Source organism: Typopeltis vanoorti, chromosome 13 (genome assembly GCF_054136105.1).
Source record: "Typopeltis vanoorti isolate ZY-2024b chromosome 13, IOZ_Tvanoo_1.0, whole genome shotgun sequence".
Lineage (NCBI taxonomy): Eukaryota > Metazoa > Arthropoda > Arachnida > Uropygi > Thelyphonidae > Typopeltis > Typopeltis vanoorti.
In genome coordinates this window covers 125,318,768-125,342,280 of record NC_143561.1, presented here as the reverse complement: position 1 = coordinate 125,342,280, position 23,513 = coordinate 125,318,768, and the positions used below count along the sequence as shown (strand labels likewise).

The 23,513-nt window shown below is 38.3% G+C and overlaps 1 protein-coding gene across 1 annotated transcript in view; it reads left to right on the top strand.

Moving 5' to 3' along the window:
- The first annotated feature begins 500 nt into the window (after nucleotides 1-500).
- The window catches only part of LOC150100519 (uncharacterized), a 187,153-nt gene continuing 164,140 nt past the window's right edge, over nucleotides 501-23,513 (top strand). The window contains exon 1 of the mRNA XM_090402671.1: nucleotides 501-585. Coding sequence (XP_090258797.1) covers nucleotides 511-585 — 75 coding nt within the window. The 5' untranslated portion in view covers nucleotides 501-510. The remainder of the gene's footprint in view (nucleotides 586-23,513) is intronic.

The window sequence follows — 23,513 nt, the reverse complement described above, 5'->3', positions numbered from 1 at the left end:
TTACTTCGCTAAATACATCTCATCCTCTCCACTCCTACTTAATTCTCCAACTACAACACTAATACCATCAGTGCCATCTATTGCCCATGATCACCACCAACAGTATTTTTTTGTAAATCTGTAAATTGCACGTGGGATGAAAACCCTAGTTTCCGGGAGGGGGGGGGGGAACCCTGCTACCACCGTATGAGATTGGCTAACTCACCTTCAACTGAAAAACTCATATAAGGATTCCCCTCATCATGATGAGAATCGAACCCAGGTCTTTTCCAATCAAAGGGCACAATGTTCTGCTCTTCTACCAATTGCGCTACAGCAGCTATCCTTTTTTTTTTGTAGTGAAGATTTTTGGATCTCCAATTAAGAAGTTGTTTTAGTCACAAATAGTCTAAGTTACATGTAGAAAAACTAACAGATAATTTTTTAACTCTTTCTCTCTATATAAATAACATTTCATTTAACATTTAGAGAACTAAAGCATCGTGTTCTAAGGATAAACCTGTAGTTTACATGTGCCACAAACATGAACCATTATTTGAAGAAGGTTCAGGAATCCAGTCAACATGGAAACGTCACAGTTTTAAGGTATGTTCATAAATTTATGACAATAATATATTTGTATATATGTAAACACATCTTATTATTATCTGCTGACTTATTTGCTAAGAGCTTTCATCTTTTACAGGATCACTTCATTTTCTTGTGTCCACTATGGTGTTCATATTTCATATCTTTGCAGACAACTTAATCATATGCCTCCCTAGATATAACAATCAATGTTTTCCTGAGTTGACCAGTGCAACTCCAAGTGTAATTCTTGTTTTTGAATGGTTTAATTTTTTCCTGAATAATAATAATAATAATAATTATTATTATTATTATTCAGACCTCCATGGAGTCAAATCTCATCTTGGGAGGTCCTTCTTAGGAAACATAAAGTCTATCATACCACTCATTGACCATTCTTGCTCTCACCACTCTCTCTCTCTCTCTCTCTCTCTCTCTCTCTCTCTCTCTCAGGCAGTACATTCCATGATTCAACCACCCTCCATGCAAAGAAACCAATCTTCACCCTCTTGCTCACAGCTTCCTTTCGTAACTTCCAGGGATTGACCCTTGTCATCACTCCTTCCCACTGTTCCACCAAGGGAAAGAACTCCCCAATATTCACATTCCCTCAGCTGATCCTCATAACTGATATTGTTTGTATAGTTGAGTCTACAGTTTACCTATAAAAGTTGCTGTTTAACTTTTTATTTTTATTAAAACTTCCTTACATACTATTCTTTCTGATAAGATATTTATATGTATTATCCTTCTTGTTATCCTACTATCCTGTTATTATAATTTTTATCCTACCTAAAACTAAGTGACAGTTGCTTCTCATTTTAAATCCTCTGTACACTCTTGTTTAGTATATATGCAGAGGACATCATGCGTGAAGCATTGGATGAGCTCAGGACAGGAATTACGATAGGAGGTAGATTGATCAGTAATCTGAGGTACGCTGATGATACAGTACTCCTTTGTAATGACATGGAAGAACTAGGACTAATTCTTGACAAAGTTAACAAGATCAGTAATAACAGAGGACTTCAACTCAATTCTAGCAAGACAAAGATCATGGTTCTCCAAGGAAAAACAAACAGAGAAGCTCTTGAGAAACAAATCTATCTTAACGGAGAAAGAATTGAGGAAGTCAGCAAGTTTGAGTACCTGGGATCCATTATTAATGTGAAGAATTGCTGTTCAGAAGATGTCAGAAAAAGGTTAGGAATGGCTAAAACAACAGTCAGAGACCTGTCTAAAATCTGGAAGGATGGATCTATCTCCATGGGAACAAAGTTGAGGATTTTAGATGCAGTTGTTTTTCCAACAGCGACTTATGGATGCGAAACTTGGAACCTAAAGAAGTCAGATAAGAAACGGATATCTGCTTTTGAGATGTGGTGTTACAGAAGGCTGTTGAGGATATCATACACTGAAAGGAAGGCGTACAAATGAATGGGTGTTAGAAAAGATTAGTAGAACTTTAAGGCTCCTTAAGGATTATTGACAGAAGAAAATTAAAATATTTTGGACACATAGAAAGGATGGAAGGAGGACTTCTCAGAACAGTAATAGAAGGTAAAGTTCCTGGAAAAAGAGGCAGGGGTAGACCATCAATGAGATGTATGGATGGCGTGTGTGGAATGACTGATCTTCAGAGAGTTGAGGCTGCCAGAAAGGCAAACAACAGGACTACATGGCGAGGCCTGGTGTGGAACATCATCGAGCATCGGAGTGACCATACGGCATCTGTAGATGCCCAATGAACACAGAGAGAGAGAGAGTACACTCTTGTATCCTCAGCCAGCATCAAGAAATTATTATGATGACAGGCTGCTCCGAGGAGTCCTTAGATTCATCGAGGAGGGGCCCTAAATATCATGTCAAGACCTCTCCAAGATTTGCGCAATATCTATCATCAGTGCTTTTTTTCTGGCGGTATGCAGTACTGGCACCTTTTTTCTCAAGTTTTTGAAAATTTGCGATTTATTGACAGCAAAATGATTATAAATATTCCAGTAGATGGTATTGTGTTCATGAATTGAATTTTCAGTTTTGATTACTCATAAGTTAGTACCCTGCTTTCCTGTTTCATAGGTTGGTATGCAATCGGAAACAGGAAGTTGTGTTCACTTCCGATTGCTTCCAATATCAATTTATCAATTCTATATTCACTCTGCAACAGGCAGGTGGGCACGTGAGTTCTGAATTAATCTAAGTTAAATCAGTACAATTTGTTCAAAATGGGTAAAATAAGTAGTTACTTTATGCCAATGAGTAAAAAAGGAAGGCTGAAGAAGCAGAAATTGTTGAATCTACTTGTGATCATGTAAAACAGAAAACTAGCACCGAAAATGCACTTGGTGAAGAGGATCACGAAACCAACACCGAAAATCCACGTGGTCAAAAGGAACCAGATGCTGATAATGATTGGCCTGAATGTTGGACACTTTTGCCAATAATTGAATTGAAAAATTTTCACCAAGTTTGGTGTTCAATGTTGATGAAAGCAGTTTGTTCTGGAAACGGCTACCATCAAAAAGCTTAATTTCTATTGAAGAAAAATCAGCAACTGGGTTCAAAGCAGCCAAAGACCATTTAACGTTACTCTTTGGATCAAATGCCTCTGGCGATTTTAAATTAAAATTGTTATCAGTTTGCCATTCGGAAAATCCGAGGGCATTAAAAGGTAACATAAAAACAATTTACCTGTAATATGGAAAGCTAATAGAAAAGCTGGATTACCAAGGAGTTATTTACTGATTGGTAATTAATTTACGGAATTGACAACGCATATAAAGTAAATAAAGATAACTTTAATGAATCACTTCTATATTTCGGCAATGTCACATTGCCATCTTCGGGAACATAAAGATATGGTATGTGCACTAAGGAACTAACAAAGCAAATGAGGAAGAAAATAAGAACTAATTTTGTTCCTAAAGTCCTAATGGTGCCCTCTTGCGGGCTAATTTGGTAGTCTTGGCAGTTGGGCTGAAGTTCTCAAAATGAAAGTCTCCCAAATTTGGGGCAGTTTCATGCACCCAAATTTGTTGAGGTTAGGAACGTTTTTTAGAGCTGCTGAAGATTCTTTGAATAGTCTTTCGTATTTAAACTTGCTGCGATGGATTATTTTTGTCTTCTTCCAACGAATTTTATGGTGGGTATCTAAGGCATGGTCTGCCAGTCCAGAGCGGCTGTACTGGTGAAAACGGATGTAGTCTTGGTGTTCTGAAATCCTGATATTTGTTGTTCTGCCTGTTTGGCCAAAGTAGGACAGTTTGCAGCTGCAAGGGACCTGGTATACACCAGGTAGGTCTAGGGGAAGTGGTTGGTCTTTGGTAGAGCGGATAAGGGATGCCAACTTTTTATATGGTCTGTAACAGGAAGTAAGGTCATATTTTTTGAGGATATTAGTTATTTTTTCAGAGGTGCCCTGGATGTAGGAGATAGTGATAGACTTGGTGTAGTCTTTATTGTGGAGGGGGGGAGGGGGGTTGTGGTTTATAGGTTTTAGTATTTTTTGGATTTTTTTGGGGTTGTAGCCATTGGCTAAGAACGTGTTGAGGGTGTGGTTTAGTTCCATAGTCAGGGCCTTGTCATCTGAGCAGATTAATTTTGCCCTGTTATATAGTGTTTTTATCACCCCATATTGTTGTGATGGGGGGTGGTGGGATTGCTGGTGAATGTATCTGCCAGTGTGGGTGGGTTTTCTGTAAACAGAGAAAACCAAAGATCCATCAAGCTGGCGGGTGATTAAAGTGTCTAGGAAGGGGAGGGTGTTGTTTTCCTCTTTTTCTAAGGTGAACTGGACTCTGGGATGTTGGTTGTTTAAGTGTGTTAGGAAGGAGTGGAGTGTATCTGAGCCATGTGGCCAAATAGCAAACACATCATCCACATAACAAAGCCAAATAGTGGATTTTTGTGGGGCGGAGTTTAAGGCTTTCTCTTCAAATGTCTCCATAAAGAAATTGGCCAAGGGTGGGGAAAGTGGTGAACCCATGGCTGTCCCCTCTATCTGTTTGTAGAACTTTCCTTGCCAAACGAAATAGCCTGAGTTCATTGTGAACTGAAATAGGGCTGAAATATCGGGAGGAAACTTGGCTTGGATGAGCTCAAAGGTTTCTTTGAGTGGGACATTGGTGAATAGGGAGGAGACGTCAAAACTGACCATTATGTCAGTGTGTTGGAGTGTGAGGTTTTCTATACTGGCTTTAAAGTGGGCCGAGTTTTTTATGTGTGATGGTGTGTTGCCAGTGTAGTGTGTGAGCGTTTTGGCTAAATGTTTGGCTAATTTATATGTGGGGGAATCAATGCCATCCACTATGGGACGTAATGGCACATTTTGTTTATGTATTTTTGGGAGTCCATATAATCGGGGGGGTCTAGAGTTATAAGGTTTAAGTTTGTTGGTGACTTCCACAGGCCAAGAAGTGACTTTCTTAAGGAGACTGTGGATAGTTCTAATCTGAGAGTTGGTCGGATTATATTCAATGGGGAGGTAAGTAGTACGGTCTCGTATTAAAGAATTTAGCTTACCTTTGTAGTCTTTTTGGTTAAGTACCACAGTGGCGCTTCCCTTATCAGCTTTGGTGATTACTATTTTTTTGTTGTTTTTTAATTCTTGTAGGGCTGTATATTCGTTTTTGGATAAGTTGGATTTTGGAGGTTTGGCTTTAGTGAGAACACCGACTACATCCAGTCTCACGTTGTTGGCGATGTGGTTAGGCAGGTTGCGAATTCCACGCTCTATTTGGATCATGATTTCTTCAGCAGGTATCCTTTTAGGAGCTAGGGCGAAATTGTGACCACGTGAAAGTGCGGTGAGTGCTTCAGGCTTTAAAACTGCCGACAAGAGGTTGACTACTGTGTTAAGTGGTGGCTGGGGTACAGAAGTCTTTGTCAGGTTTTCGTATTTTTTCGAATTACTTTCTTGCCGATGTGCATGAAATGTCATGAAGTATCGACCATAGATCAAGGCCGAGTGTGTTAGAAAGCTCTTCCTCCAGCGCCCGTACGGTTTTGTTTTCGGCAATGTGACATTGCCAAAATATAGAAGTGATTCATTAAAGTTATCTTTAATTTATTTACTTTATATGCGTTGTCAATTCTGTAAATTAATTACCAGTTATGTCTAACCAACGTATAAGTCTTACTACTAGAATTATTTACTGATTGGTTTGTTAACCGTTTTTGTCCAGAAGTGAAAATGTATTGCCAAAGAAATAATTTGGAAGAAAAAGCTCTTTTGTTGTTGGACAGTGCTCTGGGACATCCTACTGATCTTAATACATTAGACACATGCATTCCTGTCAAAGTTGTCTTTCTTCCAGCAAACACAACTTCCCTGATTCAACCAATGGATCAGGGAATAATAGCAACATTTAAAGCTTATTATCTCCATGGTATATTAAGCAATTTAATGGAACTAGAAGATAAAGAGCAAATGTCAATTAAAACTTTTACGAAAAACTACACCATTAAAGATGCAATTGAAAACATTAATAGCTCTTGGAAAAAGTCACTCAGAAATGCTTAAATGGAGTTTGGCAGAAGTTGTACTAGAAGAAGAAAATAACATTCAAGAGATTAGAAATGAAGTTATCTAGATGGCTCAATCAATAGGTTTTGAAAATGTCAACGAAGAGGATGTAAGAAATTTATTAAATGCAGAAGATGATAATTATTATTATTATTATTATTCAGGCCTCCGTGGAGTCAAAAGACTCATCGTGGGAAGTCCTTCCTAAGAACATAAAGTCTGTCAAGACTCATCGAGGGGAGGTTCCGCCTAAGAAACACAAAGTCTATCATACCACTCCTTAAACTCATTGACTGTTCTTGCCCTCACCACTCTATCAGGCAATGCATTCCACGGCTCAACCACCCTCCATGCAAAGAAACCAGTCCTCACCCTCTTGCTCACAGTTTCCGTTCTTAACTTCCAGGGATGGCCTCTTGTCATCACTCCTTCCTGCTGTTCAACCAAATGAAAGAACTCCCCAGTGTCAACCCTGTAACCACCTCTCAACAGTTTAAAAGTCTCAATCATATCACCTCTCCTTCTTCTATCCACCAAACTCTGCAGTCCACATTCTCTCAGCCGATCCTCATAACTATCCTTGTACAGTCCTGAAACCATCTTTGTCATCCGTCTTTGTATCCTTTCCACAGTTAATTTATCCCCTTCAAATCCTGGGGACCAAATCTGAGAACAATAGTCCAAGTGTGGTCTGATCAGAGACTTATACAACGGAATGATAACCCTCTTATCACTGCAGGTCAGTGTCCTTCTCATAATAGCAGCAATCATCTGTGTTACCTTCACCACCTTTGCAATATATCCCCTAAACTTCAGGTTTCTATCAATCATCAACCCCAGATCTCTTGTCTCCCCAACTTACTGCAGTATAACTCCTCCCATAGAGTATGCAGCATCCCATCGATGTTTCCCAAACATCAAGACCTTACATTTTGCTGCATTAAACTGACACCCCCCATTCATTTGCCCATCTATCTAACTTATTCAAATGCTCTTGCAGGGCTACCACATCTGCACTATTACTAATAATCTTTCCCAGCTTCGCATCATCCACAAACAACTGAATATCCCCTTGCAATCCACTGGCAATGTCATTGATATAAAGGTTAAACAATAATAGGTCCTGGTACTGAGCCCTGTGGGACCCCACTCGTAAACACAGTTTGGCTGTCTGATAGGTATCAGAGATACCTATCAGACAGCCAATCCTGAATCCAGTTGACCAATCTGACATCCAGACCCATGTGTTGCAACTTAAATATCAGCTTATCATGTGGCACCCTGTCAAATGCCTTTGCTAAGTCTAAGAAAATTGCAGTATATGCCTTTCCCTCATCTAATGTTCTTGTAACTTTATTATAAAAGGCTAGCATATTGCTAAAACAAGAGCGCCCTTTCACAAATCCATGTCGACTCTCACAGATAACATTACCCTCATCTGCCCAGTGCTGTATACGGTCCCTCACTACTTTCTCCAAGATCTTAACTACTGATGACACACAGACTGGTCTATAATTAGACGCTTCCAATCTGTTACCACTCTTATGCAATGGCACTATCTTTTTTTATTATTATTATTATTATTATTTCGGGCGACTCCAGGAGTCCTTAGACTCATCGAGGGAGGCCCTAAACATCATGCCCACACAACTATGCGATTACATTCTCGCAGTATCTATCATACCTTGTCTTGAACTCGTTCACCGTCATAGCACCCACAACAGACTCTGGCAGCTTATTCCACTCATTTACCACTCTAAAAGTAAAGAACCCAGCTCTAACATCCCTGCTAACCGCACTCTTGCCCAGCTTCCATAGGTGTCCCCTAGTTCTCCCACCACCAGTCCTGATCTCAAAAATATCCTCTGAATTAATCCTATAGAATCCCTTTAGCAATTTGATATAAAAGTTAAACAATAATAGGTCCTGGTACTGAGCCCTGTGGGACCCCTCCTCAGCCTATCAACTAGTTTCTGCAACCTATAAATCTTCAACCTGTTCTCATATGGTTCATTCCATAAACCTGTTATCATCTTAGTCACTCGCCTCTGGATCCTCTCCACCTCCTCCCCATCAAGAAGGAACCGAGGTGACCAAATCTGGGCACAGTAATCGAGATGAGGTCTTATCAAGGCTCGGTACAGAGGTACAATAACTTTGCTTGTCTCTGCTCGTCAAGGTATTTTTCAACAACCAAGTGAGTTGATGAGCTGATTTAGCTACTTTTGCAGTGTGCCCCCTAAACTTCATCTCCTTATCCACCAACACTCCCAAGTCCCTGGCCTCATCAATCTCTTGGAGTACAGTTCCACCAATGTGGTATACTGCTACTAATCTTTTCACCCCAAAATGCATAACCTTACATTTTGTCAGATTAAATTGACATCCATTCTCCTTAGCCCAGAACTCCAATCTAAGTCATCCTGCAAGACTTTGACATCTTCTGCATTCGCTATTGCCCTACCCAACTTTGCATCATCAGCGAACAAATGAATTGTTCCACTTAGATCCTTCCCTATATCGTTAATGAACAGATTAAACAGCAGTGGTCCAAGAACAGAACCCTGCGGCACACCACTAGTCTCAGGCCGTCTTTTGGACTCTACTCCTGAATAAACTACTCTGATATCTCTCCATCAACCAACCACCTATCCATCTCACCAACCCTATATCCATTCCCATATGTTGTAGTTTACGGATTAGTATTCCATGTGGTATCCTGTCAAACGCCTTTGCCAGGTCCAGCAGTATCACTGTAAATCCATTTCCCCTATCCAGTTCAGCCGTCACCTTGTTATAAAACTTGAGCAAGTTACTGAAGCATGATCTACCCTTCACAAAGCCATGCTGTCCCCTGTACAGTATCTCGTTTTCATCAATCCATTCCTGTATTTTTCCCTTGACTACTTTCTCTAAGACCTTGACAACGACTCCTGATATGCTGATCGGTCGGTAATTTGCAACCGTAGTCTTGGATCCTCCTTTATGCAGTGAAACTATTTTCCCCTCTTTCCACACCTTCGGGACTAAGCCAGACCTGAGACTCAGATTAAACAACATGGTCAAGGGCATTGATAATTTTTTAGCCGCTTCACGCAAGACCCGTGCCGGTATACCATCCAATCCCACAGATGTGTTCACATTAAGGTTCTGTAATAAACTAGTCACCTCCAATTCATTCATCACTATTCCCATATAAACTAATGGTTCCTTCACTTTTTCAATGTCACCACCTGAATGATATGCTATTGCAAAGTGCACGCTCAGTAACTCCACTATATCGACTGATTTAGTGACCTCCTTACCATCGTCATTCCTTAAAATCATTTTGCCGTGTACAGTTTTTTCTTGCTTGCAGCATATTGAAAGAACTGTTTTGGATTCTCTTTTGCTTGCAAAGCTAGTTTCCTTTCATAATCCGCTTTTGCTTTTTTTACCACACTCGTTACCTTTCTGTTACCTTTCTTACCACTCGTTATCTTACCCTCCTTCCACTCCCTGAGCACCCTTGCTGAAGCCAGACTTTCATTGAAAAGCCAGGCTAAAGGCACTCAGATCCCTAGCACATTCTCTCAAAACTCGTGGTGAAATACTATCCACTGCCAAAGCTTTACTGACATCCAGAGTTCTCAGTATCTGAAACACACTCTCCTTCTGCACCTCTAAACCTTGAACCTGCCCTATCCCTCTAGCATTAAAACTGACTCGTCCAGGATGAAATACTCCAATAAAGTGGTCATTGAACAATTCCACTATGTCCCCTGCATCAGTCAGTCTATTCCCATTTTTATCCCACAATATCATTCTTCCACAGTCATTTCTCCTCCTACTGGCCACATAGCTAAAAAATTCCCTAGGATTTTCTTTGGATCTTAGGGCCAATCTCCTCTCATATTCCAGGTTTCACTTTCCTTACCACACTAGTCACTCTTCTGGTCTGTGTCTTATATTCTTCACGCATCCTCTCTTCACCTGTCTCCTTATATCTCTTCCATAGCCTCTTTTTCACAAGCAATTCCTGTTTAATATTGTTTGTCATCCACTTTACTCCAAATTGTGTCCTCTTCTTCACTCGTGGTACACAACTTACCATTGCTGCTAACAAATATTCTTTCACAATTTCCCACAATTTCTCAAGTCATTCGTTCCTACCATCACAATCATCTCATCCACCCTTTCACCTTTCTATTGTTCCTCCTGGCAAACACTACTCACGCATCCTATCTTGAACACCACGGATCATTGAGTCGCCATACATTATACCTCTTACCATCCCCTCTCTCCTATTGTTTCCATTTTCTCCACTTTTAGCACTTCCGTATCCCTCTCTCATTCTGTCTCTCCTACTGTTTCCATCCTCTCGTCTTCTAGCATTCCCATACCTCTCTCTCTCTCATTCCATCTCTCCTACCGTTTCAATTCTCTCCTCTTCTAGCACTTCCATATCTCTCTCTCTCATTCCATCTCTCCTACTGTTTCCATCCTCTCGTCTGCTAGCATTCCCATACCTCTGTCTCTCATTCCCTCTCTTCTACTGTTTCCATTCTCTCCTCTTCATAGTACCCCCATACCTCTCTCTCTCCTACTCTGATTCTCCTTGCATTTATCTCTTCCATTCTCCTGATCTTATCTTTCATACTTCTGCTCTCATTCACAAGACATTCCACGTCCTCCTTTAACTCATCTATCTCCCTCTGCAGGTCAGTCACTCTTAATCTAAATTCACTCTCCCAAACAAAACCATCTCCTAAACTTTCACAGTCACTCACACCTTCCACACTATCAACTATTATTTTCTCATTCATATATATCTTTTTTTCATTCTCTCCTATCACACTACTTATCTTCCTATATTCATTCCCCGTTCCTGGAGCAACAAAGTCGGATATCGATATTTCTATTGCACTTATTTCCTCCAACTGCCTGCATTTTGCACATATACGCTCTCTTTCACAAGCCACATATCTAATTCCCGAGATGCATACATGCCGCAAGTACTGCATGCCACAAAGTCCCTTACGATATTGCTAATAATTGAGTTCTTAAATGGCGGAGGACTTGGTGATACGCCACTTGCGACTGCTGCTGAATCTGTCATCATTCCTTACTGCCGAGTAGCGTAATCGTTAATTATTCAATTAATAAATTCTGTTAAATAAATAGAAAAAAAAGTACAAACAAAACAAAACATTTAAGTACACTAAATAAAATGAAATATAACTAAATACAGTAATGAAAACTTAGCTTCGTTTTGTCTTCCACCATTATGCATTCGATTTCGAAGGTAACCAAAATATATTATATCGTGACAGCAACTAACTTCCAAAAAATAACCACTGAAGTACACTCGTATTCAGAGAAACAATTTAGCACTCAAAAACATAGAAAAACTATTCACCAATTAAAAATCACTTTCTTCTACACAGCTCAAATTCACCACCACATTTTTCAGTGGAAGATTTAGAAAATCTTGTTAGCAATGAAGACGAAATTAAAGAAGTTCCTGCTGAAAAAGTGTTAGCAAACAAAGATTTAAAAAGGTGCTTGAATGACATTGAAAACATTTTCAATTTTTTCAGTGAAAATGATCCTTATTTAGGAAGAAGTGTTATTGTTAAGTGATCATTGTTAAATGCAATAAATCCATATAGACAATCATTAAATGAAAGAGGAAAAAAAGCATAAACAATCAACTTTAGTTTCATATTTTAAAATGTCATGATTTTATCTTTGTTTGGTATGTAATATTGACTTTTTATTTAATAAAGCTTTTCTTTTTTCAAAAAAAAGTCTTTCATTTTTTTATATGAACATATCCCTATTATGGCCATAGTATTTTTACCTCTGAGAATGAAGTTTCGCTTTACAAAGTAATTTTGTGGAACCTCATCCTCTTCGTTAATCGAGGTATACCTGTATAAGAATTTGTCAGCTGAGCTGGCTACCAACCATCTGCAGCCTAGTCTGGTGATGGGACTGCCATTTCAGGGCTTCAAAACATGCTTGCTTTTGAACCTGGGCTACTTATTGGGTATTCGCAACTTACCACAATTTCTGATGGCCATTCCCCCTATCTGCCACTTGCGGCCTGCTTGGTCACAGTAGCTCTGCTCCAAGTATTATTAACTAAACTTGAAAAAAATTGCTTATCCTTCTGTACTTACTCTAATCACTCACTTAAATGGCACTAATGGTTTTTGAGAGCATATGATGTAGTGGTGGTGGTGGGGAGGAGTGGTACAAGATATTTAGTGGGATGTTGCTATAGGATAGGGAACACAGAGGGTGAAGAGCAGGAAATATTTAGGCAGTTTGGCAAGTGCAAAATGAGTGATCATTATGAGAGATTTTAACTAAATCGGTATAAACAGAGATGATGAAATAGTAAGGGAATAGAATTTCTGAAAATCTTCAGAAACAAATACCTTAGACAACATGTAGTTTGTAATTTTTATGGTGCAAATACATGAAAGGTCACAGCAGTACATATGGTAATTTGTTAATCGGACAATCACAAACATCCATGCCCTTGATGGGATTCGAACCCACAGCCTCTTTGCTGGGCATGGGAAAATGGATGTCAGTAAATGTGACCAAAGTCATTCACTTTGGTGTGATTAGATACCCAGTGTCATATTATATTGATGGGATTATGCTAGAAGAAACTGATGAAGCTAGGGATCTTGGAGTGTTAGTAGATAGGAAGTTTGAAGTTCTGGGGCCATGTAGCAAAGATTGCTACATGGCCCCTGACAACTAAAAAGATAATTGCAATGCTGAAACGAATTTATATGTAAAGATAAGGATGTTATTTTGCCTCTACAATTCCTTGTTGGTCCGCATGGTTAGCCTAGTGGCTGTGTGCTTCGCAACCATATGCCTAGTGGAAGGAGTGTCCTAGGTTCGATTCCTGTCAGTGACGTGAGGAGCTGAAGGATCTTCCTCAGCCATAGCCAAGTGAGCTGGTCCTGGGCGTGGACAGTAGGGTGTTTTCCCCATTTTATCCTAGGGTTCTTCATCCCACAAAGCAGGGAAACTGGCCTTGAGAACTCAACACTACAGGGCATAGGGATGACCACCTTATCCTGTGAACGGTTTGAGGTCTGATGATTAACAAACCCTCGACACTGCAAGGTAAAAGAGGGTAAAAGGAAGATGAGACAATTCCTTGATAAGACCTCACTTGGACTATTGTGCACAGATCTGGTCTCCTGGTTTCTGTTATGATTCTGATATAGTGGACAGAGTGCAAAGGAGAGTGTTGAAAATGATATCAGGATTGTGGAATATTATAAAGACAGATTGAGATTTGTACAGAAGACAGATTTGTAGACTGCACACACACACACACTAGCAGACTGGAGAAAGAGGGGTGATGTGATTGAGACTTACGAACTTCTGAAAGGGGTATAAAGGATTTCAGTCAATGGAATTTTTCAATTTATTGAGGATGGAGAAAGGACAAGAGGACATCCTTGGAAGCTGAGTATGCCACTAAGAAGGGGGTGAGTACTAGACTTCTCTCTCATAGGGAAGTGCATGATTGAAATGGATTTCCATTGGATGTTGTGAGTGCAAGAAGTGTGAATGAATTGAAGAATAAGTATGAGAGTTGGTGCATATAGTATGTAGCCTCCCTCGATGAGTCAGGGAGTCAGAGACTCCCTGGAGGTCTCTCTTTAATAATAATAATCAGAGCCGCCATGATGGGGTGATATCTGAGACTTTTGTCACTGGCCCGGCATCGAAAAGGGCCCAACCGTCGGACCCCTGACATGTCACATAACTATGTTTATAATGCATGGTTTTAATTCTCGTAATAATACAACAATGATAAAGGATAATGGCATATCGAGAATGATACTGTGTTTTGTTTTAGACAGATGGCTATGCTCTGTAGCTCACCATGAGTGTCTGGAAGACACTGATTCTCTTGGCGTGGATCGCTGTAGTTATAGCAGGTGATGACGTCAATAAGCATTCATACAAGGTTGTTGCAGTCGGCTGAACTAGCGCTAGCTAGTAATTGCATTCACGGTAATGTTCCCTGCCAGAACAAAGCATTCTGGCAGGTGATTAAAGATTTTGTTAACCATAAAGTGAGGAAGTGGATGAGGCAATAAAAATTTAAAAATTCTTTTTATTTAATGTTTGTATTTTGTATGGTATGTAATGTATTGAATTTTGAATTTATTGTACACTTTTTTTTTTATTAAACAAAAGTGATGCACTTTTTTAAGTCGGGGCCCAGACCACAGACTTGTCACAGGCCCGAAAATTTCTCTCGGCGGCCATGATAATAATAATAATATTTAAAAAAAATGTGGAAAGGCAGCATGAGTAGATGATATTCGACCAGAAATGCTGGAGTATGGTGGTATAAAAGTCTTACGGTGGCTGCACTGCATTGTTCAGAAAGCCTGGACAGAGGGACGAATTCCCGATGATTGGAGTAGAGCTCTCATAGTACCCATATATAAAACGGGAAATAAAACTGAATGTGAGAATTACAGAGGTATTTCCCTACTAAGTGTTCCTGGCAAGATCTATGTAAGTATACTTGAGAAACGATTGAGAAGAATTGTGGAAGAAAAGCTGGGTGAAGAACAAGCTGGATTCCGGCCAAATAGAGGCTGTCAGGATCAGATCTTCACTTTACGACAAATAGTGGAGAAATCATGGGAATATAGCAAAGATCTCTATTTGAGTTTTGTCGATTTGAAAAAGGCATATGACAAGGTGCCAAGAGAGAAGCTATTCAATATGCTGCAGTTATATGGTGTCAATGGGGCATTATATCAAGCAATACTTAGTCTTTATTTGAGTTGTAAGTCAGCAGTTAGAATTGAAGGAAGTACAGGAAGATGGTTTAATGTTAAATCTGGTGTGACACAAGGATGTACGTTATCCCCTCTGTTATTCATTATCTATATGGATCACATTATGAAGGAAAGTGGTATTAAACATGCTATCAAAATTGGAGATGTTAATGTCAGCTCTTTGCTTTATGCGGATGATGTTATACTTCTAAATAAATCCGCTACAAGTCTGCAAGATTCTCTCACTAAATTGAATAACTGTTGTAATAGATATGGTATGAAGGTCAGCAATAAAAAGACCAAGACAATGAAAATAGGCAGAATCATTGAAAATGTCAGCTGTGTTGTGAATGGAGAACCTGTGGAACAAGTAAAACATTTCAACTACTTAGGCACGATTTTTAGTGAAGATGGTAAATTAAATATAGAAATAGACAACAGAATCAGCAAAGCTGGTATGGTGGGAAGTCAATTGAATAAATTCATATGGAATAAGAGAGAAATTAGTCGGAACACTAAATTAGCTGTATACAAGACAGTGTTCAAACCAGTTTTAACTTATGGATCTGAGAGTTGGGTCAGAAGTAAAACACTTGACCAAAGACTAGAGGCCGCAGATATGAGAGTCCTGAGAAAGATTAGAGGTGTAAACAGATGGTAATATCATATTAAAAATGAGGATATTAGGAAAGAGCTTGACATTGTCAGCATCCAGAAATGCATTAGCAGAGATAATCTCAGGTGGTATGGTCACTTAAATAGAATGGGAGGGGAAAGAGTAGCAAAACAAGTGTTCTTTGCCAGGTTGGCAGGAAAACGACCCAGAAGAAGACCAAGATATAGGTGGATTGATATGGTACAAATAGGAACAAGAAAATCGCTATGTTAAAGGAGAACTGTATGAAGCTAGTGCTTTTCTCATTCCTGTTGGACGACATATATGAAACATGGTGATAAAGAAGCAGTATATCATTAAGCAGTGAATATATTGCCTATGAATCATACCCTATACAGCATGCCTTGTCTGCGCTATTAGCCTAGTGGCTATGCGCTTTACAACCATATGCTTGGGGAAGGAGTGTCCTAGGTTTGATTCCCATTGATGATGCGAGGAGCTTAAGGATCTTTCTCAGCCATAGCAAGTCAGCTGGTCTTGGGCATGGACAGCAGGGTTTCCCCCCCCAGTCTATCTGAGGTTTTTCATCCCACAAGCAGACAAACCGCCTTGTGAACACACACACAGGCTACAGTCATATGATATAGTACTTAATCCCTCATTAAGAGGGCTCAACCAGTCCTAAGGGTGATCGAGGAACGGGGGGGACCCCACACGAATCAATTAAAAAACAGCTTACCTCAAGGATATTGTATTATTTATTCACTATTTTAAAACTTAAGTGTATATATGTCCATTATCTTTCATATGGCAGCATTACATTGCTGGCTGTCATGATTCCTAATATTTGTTTCACACCAAAAAAAAAAAATTGCTCTGTTGCAAAACTGTTCTAGAGAGTGATCAGTAAAATTTCTGAGAATAGTGGGGGTAGCCAACTATTAATTAGGTAGATCAGCACATACAACCAAAAGTCTTAAAAGAATATATTTTTATTTTCTTTCAATTTATATATATTGATTTCTCACAAGATATTGCTGATTTGTATAATTTTATTATAAATTCAGAATTAACAAGATTTTCAAACTGTTCAAAGTCATAACAGCTACTATGTTTCTGTCACTGGTATTGTGTATTACTTACATGTGAACCACACACACACTGAATAAAAAAATGTTGAATTGACTGGTTTCTTCTATGGCATCATTCATCAGAAATAAGAGACCATATATATATATATATATATATAACATTTTCTGTGCATGTGGTTTTTGTTATGTTGGGCAGGCATACTTGGGAGAGATTTGCATGAAAGAGCACATTAAAGATGTTGGGGGGGGGGGTTCACAAATCTGGCTTAGCTATTCATACTACTTAAATTGAACTAAAGAATTTTTTGAATTTCAAGAATTTACACAGCTACCAAGGGATAATAACCTGAAACAGCATTTCTGGTTATTTACTTATTATTAACTGGCTTAGCTATTCATACTACTTAAATTGAACTAAAGAATTTAGTTCAATTTAAGAAAATGTGGCTTCTGGTAATAGCATCAGAAGTATCAGTAACCATGGTAGACACTTTGCCTGTGATCAAGGAAAGTAACGATGCAGTCTTTTTCTGGGAGGTCGAGAGGTTGCTGAATATGTGGATTTCTCAATCAAGAAAGGGTTTATGTTAAATTACAGAGCTGGTAATTATAAAAGATCTAGGATGCAACTTGAAGCAGTTCCATGGCTAAGAAAGAATATCTATAGTGCATGGGAAGTGGTGAGAGATTGATACTGCTTCTCTCAAACAGACTGCCTACCCACATCAGAATGATAAACCAATTGGAGGTATAGTGGATGAGTATAGATATATTTTATTATGGATATTTCCATGGAGAACACAGAGGCATATCGTGGGAGACCCACACTAACTCTTATACACACAAAACTTGTCATACCGCTCTTTAAACTCATTCACTGTCAGGGTAATCACAGCTCTCTCTCTACACAAAAAAGTTAGTCTACACACTCTTACACAACTTCCGCAGGTGATCCCTACTTCTCTTTCTATTGGGCAGCATGGCTTTGTAAAAGGTAGGTCTGCCTTATAATTTACTCACATTTTATAATAAAGTGATAACAGAATTAGATAAGGAAAATGTCTACATAGTAATACTGCTAGACTGCAAATTCACTTTCCAGAATACCATATGGAGAATTATTACAAAATCAGAGCAAATGGGAATGAATATGAAGTTCGTGGCATGGGTTGGAGTAGGGAGCTGAGGTCTGTGCTAAGGCCATTACTCTTTAATTTGTATATTAATTATTATTATTATTATTATTATTATTATTATTATTCCTGACACCTCCAAGGAGTCCGAAGACTCATCGCGGGAGGACACCTACAACTGTCTCAACCACTACACCGAATATCACCACGAATCATCTCCATCAACGCCATCTACCGCCCACCTCCACCACCACAATCACAACAAGTATTTTTTGTCTGTAAATTGCGTGTGTTCTGAAGGGCCGATTTGTCTGTATGCGGGATGAAAAACCCGAGTTTCCGGGAGAAAAAACCCTGCTACCTCCGTATGAGATCGGCTAACTCACCTTCGATTGAATGATATAGGAAATAATTTAAGTTATGTGTGGGCATTGTTTGCTGATGATATGAAACTGGGTTGACAAATAGTTGATAACTTTATTGTGATGTTGATATCCTGCAGGATGAATTAAAGAAATTGGCTTTGTGGGCAAAAGATTTAATATTGCATAATATAAGGTTATGCACTTTGTTGAGATGAAAACATTAGATACTATGTATCACACTGATGGTATTGGATTGCAGGAAATCAATGAGGCAAGGGACTCCGAGATAATCGTGAACAGAGAAGTAATGTTCAGAGGGCATATTGAAAAAGTTGGTAAAATAGCTCAAAGGATTGCTTGTCCTTTGAGCTATTTTAGAAGTAATATTTTAGAAATTTAAAACACTAACAATAAAGATAGGGAAGTTCCTCATTATAAGGCTATGATTTTGCCTTATCTTGACTACTGTGCACAGGTTTGGTCACTTGGGGGATCTGTACATGGTGAAGAGTATTTGGAGGTAAATAACCAAATTGTTGACAAATTGTCTATGGAATGCTTCCATGAGGATATGTTGAAGGTGTGCGGGTTCTGAAATGTGTTTGATAAGTGGGAAAAGATGATTCAACCCATCATCTATAAGATGATGGGTTGAGTCATCTATGAAAAAGCAATCTTTGCTATCTGGCTCTATGTCTGTCATCTCCCCTGACGCTCAATAATGACTTTTCCTTCAAAGACTGTAACAAAGTTCTTTTTGATCTGCCTCTTGATCATCATCTTCCATTGATTCCATTCAAAGCCATATTTGGTAATCTCTGAGAAGGCATTATTGCCTTCTCAGAGATTACCGAATATAGCTTTTGACATTGTCTATGGTTTAATTTATGTTTGACTTGCTCATTTGTGTTGTGTAATGTCCCATGAGATTTATCTATTTCTCTTAAGCATTTTATTTCAATTGCACTGATTTTCTGCATTTCTTTCTTATCGAGTTTCCATGTCTCAGCTTTGTAGGTTTCCATAAGTATAATAATGGTTTTATAGAATGTCTTTTTAAAATGCTGTTACTTTTCCATAATTTTTTAATTCATTCATATTAGACCATCCTATGTTAAGTTGTTTGTATTTTACTGTTTCTGTGTTGTGGAAGTTACAAGTAACAAGACTGCCAAGATATGTAAAATTCTTTTCCTGTTCAAATTTTCAAAGTTTATTGGAAAAATTTCCCCATCTCTTCCTATTTTCATTGTTTTAGTTTTGCTTAGATTGATTTTCATTCCAAAAGTTTTGTACTCTTCATTTAAAAATTTTACTGTTTTTTTTTTTTTACACAAATTATGGACTCTGCAACTGTGTTATAAATAATTATTTTAATTTCCCAATATTTCAACCTTCATATTATGATCATTATCTGGAGTACACACACACACACACACACATATATATATATATATATAGAGAGAGAGAGAGAGAGAGACAGAGACAAGTTAAATTACATTTCATACATTATGCTGAAGAGACAATGATTAGATCAGCAGTTATTTTACTGGCCTGACCTCTAATGAAATTAAAATAAAATTACAATAAATAAATGAAATAAAATAACTACATCAATGCCAACATCAGAGAAACATTCTCTCATATAGATAGTTTTGTTACAGTAAAAATGATGTCCTAATTTAACATGACAATTGTTATATTAGATTTAAGATGCTAGATTACCTATGGTCCTATTTATAATTAACTCTTAGGGAGAAAGGTTAAGTGGGTAGAATATGTACCTTCCATAATCTTTGGATTTTTAGACCATCATTACTGTTAAGATTAGGGTGGTTGATAAGAATCTCACAGGCCTCCTTAAATTTACATTCATACCATGTTTTGGTGATGTAAACAACAGATGCTTTTCCAGTCGATTCTATGTAAAGTGTTCAGGACATGATCAGAAAGACCAGCTTCATCATCATCATCATCATGCATATCAAGGATTTAGGCCTAGCATGGCCTGTTCCAGCCTTAGAAGTCATCGTTGAATCGTTTAAGAGGACGTCCTGATTTTCTTTTTCCTAATGGCTTGTATTTTAAAGCTTGTTTTGGTAATCTTTCTGTTTTCATTCTTTGAACGTGTTCTATCCATTTATGTTTATATTTTTTAATTTTTTCTATTACTGGTTCTTGGTTTAATTCTTTCAAAAGGTTGTCGATTGGTAGAGCCTCTGCTACTAATGGCTCAGTTAAGTAAGTTTGAATGCGGTTAGTAGTTGGAAGTGGACCAATCGTTCGATGCTGTTGGCACACTCTCCCTCGATGAGTCTTTGGACTCCCTGGAGGTGTCAAATAATAATAATAATATTAATTTCTTCATTTCTTTCGTGATCAAATAGGGTATACTTTGCAGTTTTTCTCATAAACTTCATTTCTGCTGTTGTTAATCTTTGTTTGTCTTTTTGTTTTATTGTCCAGATTTCGCTTCCATATATTAAGACTGGTAGGGCTAATGTATTGTATACTTTTAGTTTGGTTTGTTTTTGAACTAGGTTTGGTTTAAATATAGAGTTAATTACACCTGTTATTTTTAAATATTTTGTAATTTTTATGTTTATATCTTTTTCATTTTCATATGTGATCGTACATCCTAGGTAGTTAAATGAATTCACCTGTTCTATTTTCACCTGGATCTTGGCCTTTAAAGGCCATAGTTTTTGATTTTTCTGTGGATATTATCATACCATACTCTTTGGATATCTCATTTAGATCTAAAATAGCTTTCTGTAGCTTGACCATAGTTATTATATTTAATTTGTCATTTATGTTCCTTTTTTCTGATAGTATGCATCATTTTTACCATCTATAGGACAAATTACAGGTGCAATGAATACGGTATACTCCAGGTTGGGCCAGTGGGGGAAGTGGATCCTCAGATGAGTTGAGTAAGTTCTTTAATTTTGCAAGAGGTTTTAAGGTTGTATTTCTCTAGTATTCTCTTTATTTTGTCTGATATCCCTTTAATGTATGGAATGGTTACAGTTTTATTGTAGTCTAGTTTATTTTTGTTTTTAAGTGAGGTCTTGTACAGAATTTTGTTGATAGTATTTTGGCTGTAACCATTTTTTAGGAAGGTATTGCTGATAACTTTTAATTCATCTTTAAGTGCTTGTTCATTGGTGCAAATCTTCAAAGCCCTGTTTTTTTAGTGTATTAATGACCCCTAGTTTTTTTGTTGGGTGGTGGGTAGGAGTGACTGCCAGAAGAAAGATGTGTGACAAGTGTATCTAGAAACGGAAGTGTGTTCTGCTTTTCAATTTCATTTGTGACTTGTTTGTTTAGGTGGTTGAGGAAAGTGTCTAATGTCTGGTAGCCATGCAGCCACATAGCAAAAACATCGTCAGTCTCCTTTAAAACCCAAAGTCTGGCTTTGGGTTTTAAAGGAGAGGAATCTAAATGTTCCATGTAAAAGTTAGCAATTGTGTGTGTGGAGGGGGGGATAATGGTGATCCCATAGCTGTGGCTTCTTTTTGTAGGTAGAAAGTGTTTTGCCACAGAAAATAGCCAGAACATAGTACATGCGCAAAGAGCGCTGTGATATCAGTAGGGAATTTGTCCTGTAATAGACGGATTGTGTCATTGACTGGGACATTTGTGAAGAGGGCAGAGATGTCAAGCTGACCAATTAAATCATCTTTTTCCAGTGCAATGTCTTTGTTTTTTTTTACAAAGTGTTTTGTGTTTTTAATATAGGAGGGGGAATGACCTACCAACTCCTTGAGTGTTGCTGCTAGTTTCTTGGCTAGGTGATAATTGGGGCTGTCTATACCTTCAACTATTGGCCAGAGTGGTGTGTTTTGTTGTGAATCTTTTAAATCTTATGAAAATTAAATGCGTTATATAACAGTTATTTAATTATGGACTCTATAACTGTGTATTAATAACACGGTTGTAGAGTCCATAATTTGTGTAAAATGAATGCTGATCACCTTGCAACACTAAAGAAAAGAATTCTGATAATTCATAGAGATTTGACGCACAAGCGATGCAATCACTACGGTAAGTTGAAGATTCATGTTTCTGTTTTTGATTAACCGACTGGCATTTTTAATATGTTGTAGAGACAGCAATATCATTCCAAACTGCATCAAACTGAAAAGAAAATTCACCTCGGCGAATGCACTACGAATATACCACAGTATGGAGAAGATGTTGCTCAGAGAACAGATCTAGGCTACCTGAAGAGTTTGGCTTTTGCTCAAAACCATGTCCTGAATTTAAATTCTGAACTTTCACGTTGTTTGAACCCAGATATTTGGAACATCCTTGAGACAACTTGGCTAATCACATCCGTGAAAAACAAAGAAAGCAAAACTCATATCCAAATACAGGGTGTTCGGGATAAATTTGACATATTTATAATTAATTATATTTTTCCGTAAGTTACATGTATTAACACACACTTCTCTTCATTTAAAAGTTTGGACCCTTCTTCATTCATATACAAGATGTCAGAAAGGATGGATAGCTGGAACCCACCTGAATCATGGAAGAGAATAACTTGTATCATGATGATTCGTGCCCGCCATCAAAATAAGGATATTACGACTGCTGCCCAATGCTCCCTGAATACAGTAAAAACAATCAGGCATGAACTAGAGACTTGCAATGGTGACTACGAGGATGTAGCAAGAAGAAAGATCCCTAGCAGACGATCTGATTGCGTTCGTACAGCAGAATTCCTCGCAAATCTGCAGGAACAGGTGTTGAAGAACCCTGGCATTGGAATTCGGGCTTTGTTCGTGGAGTTGCTAACTGTAGTCAAGCCCTGGATAACAAGGGTAGCCAATGGTAGGCCGTATGTATGGCAGCAGGATTCGGCCCCTTGCCACACCTCTGGGAAAAGTCAAAAATGGTTGTCTGAAAATTTCTACGACTTCACCAGTCCAAATGTTTGGCCTCCAAACTCCCCAGACCTTAACCCCATGGATTATTTTGTATGGGGCGCAGTTGAAAAAGACACCAATCGCACTTCCAGTAATACAAAAGCCCAGTTAATGGATAAAATTAAAACAGTTTTTGCGGCCCTTCCCAGGGAGACTGTAGCATCAGCTTGTTCGAGGTTCCGAAGCAGAATTGAAGCTGTGATCGATGCTAATGGTGGTTATTTTGAGTAAATCTTGTTGATAGTATTGTAATTAACTCTGGCTGTAATGTTTTTTTGTCAATTCATTAAATTTAATAGATACAAAGAAGATTTTCTTTTTCCTTACGAAACTGTCAAATTTATCCCGAACACCCTGTATATTCGACTTAAAGATCAACAATATTCGGAAAACCAACGGGCATATTTGAATTTCTCTGCAATGAATGAAAACAGCCAACCACAAACAGCGCCGGCCCGAGCAAA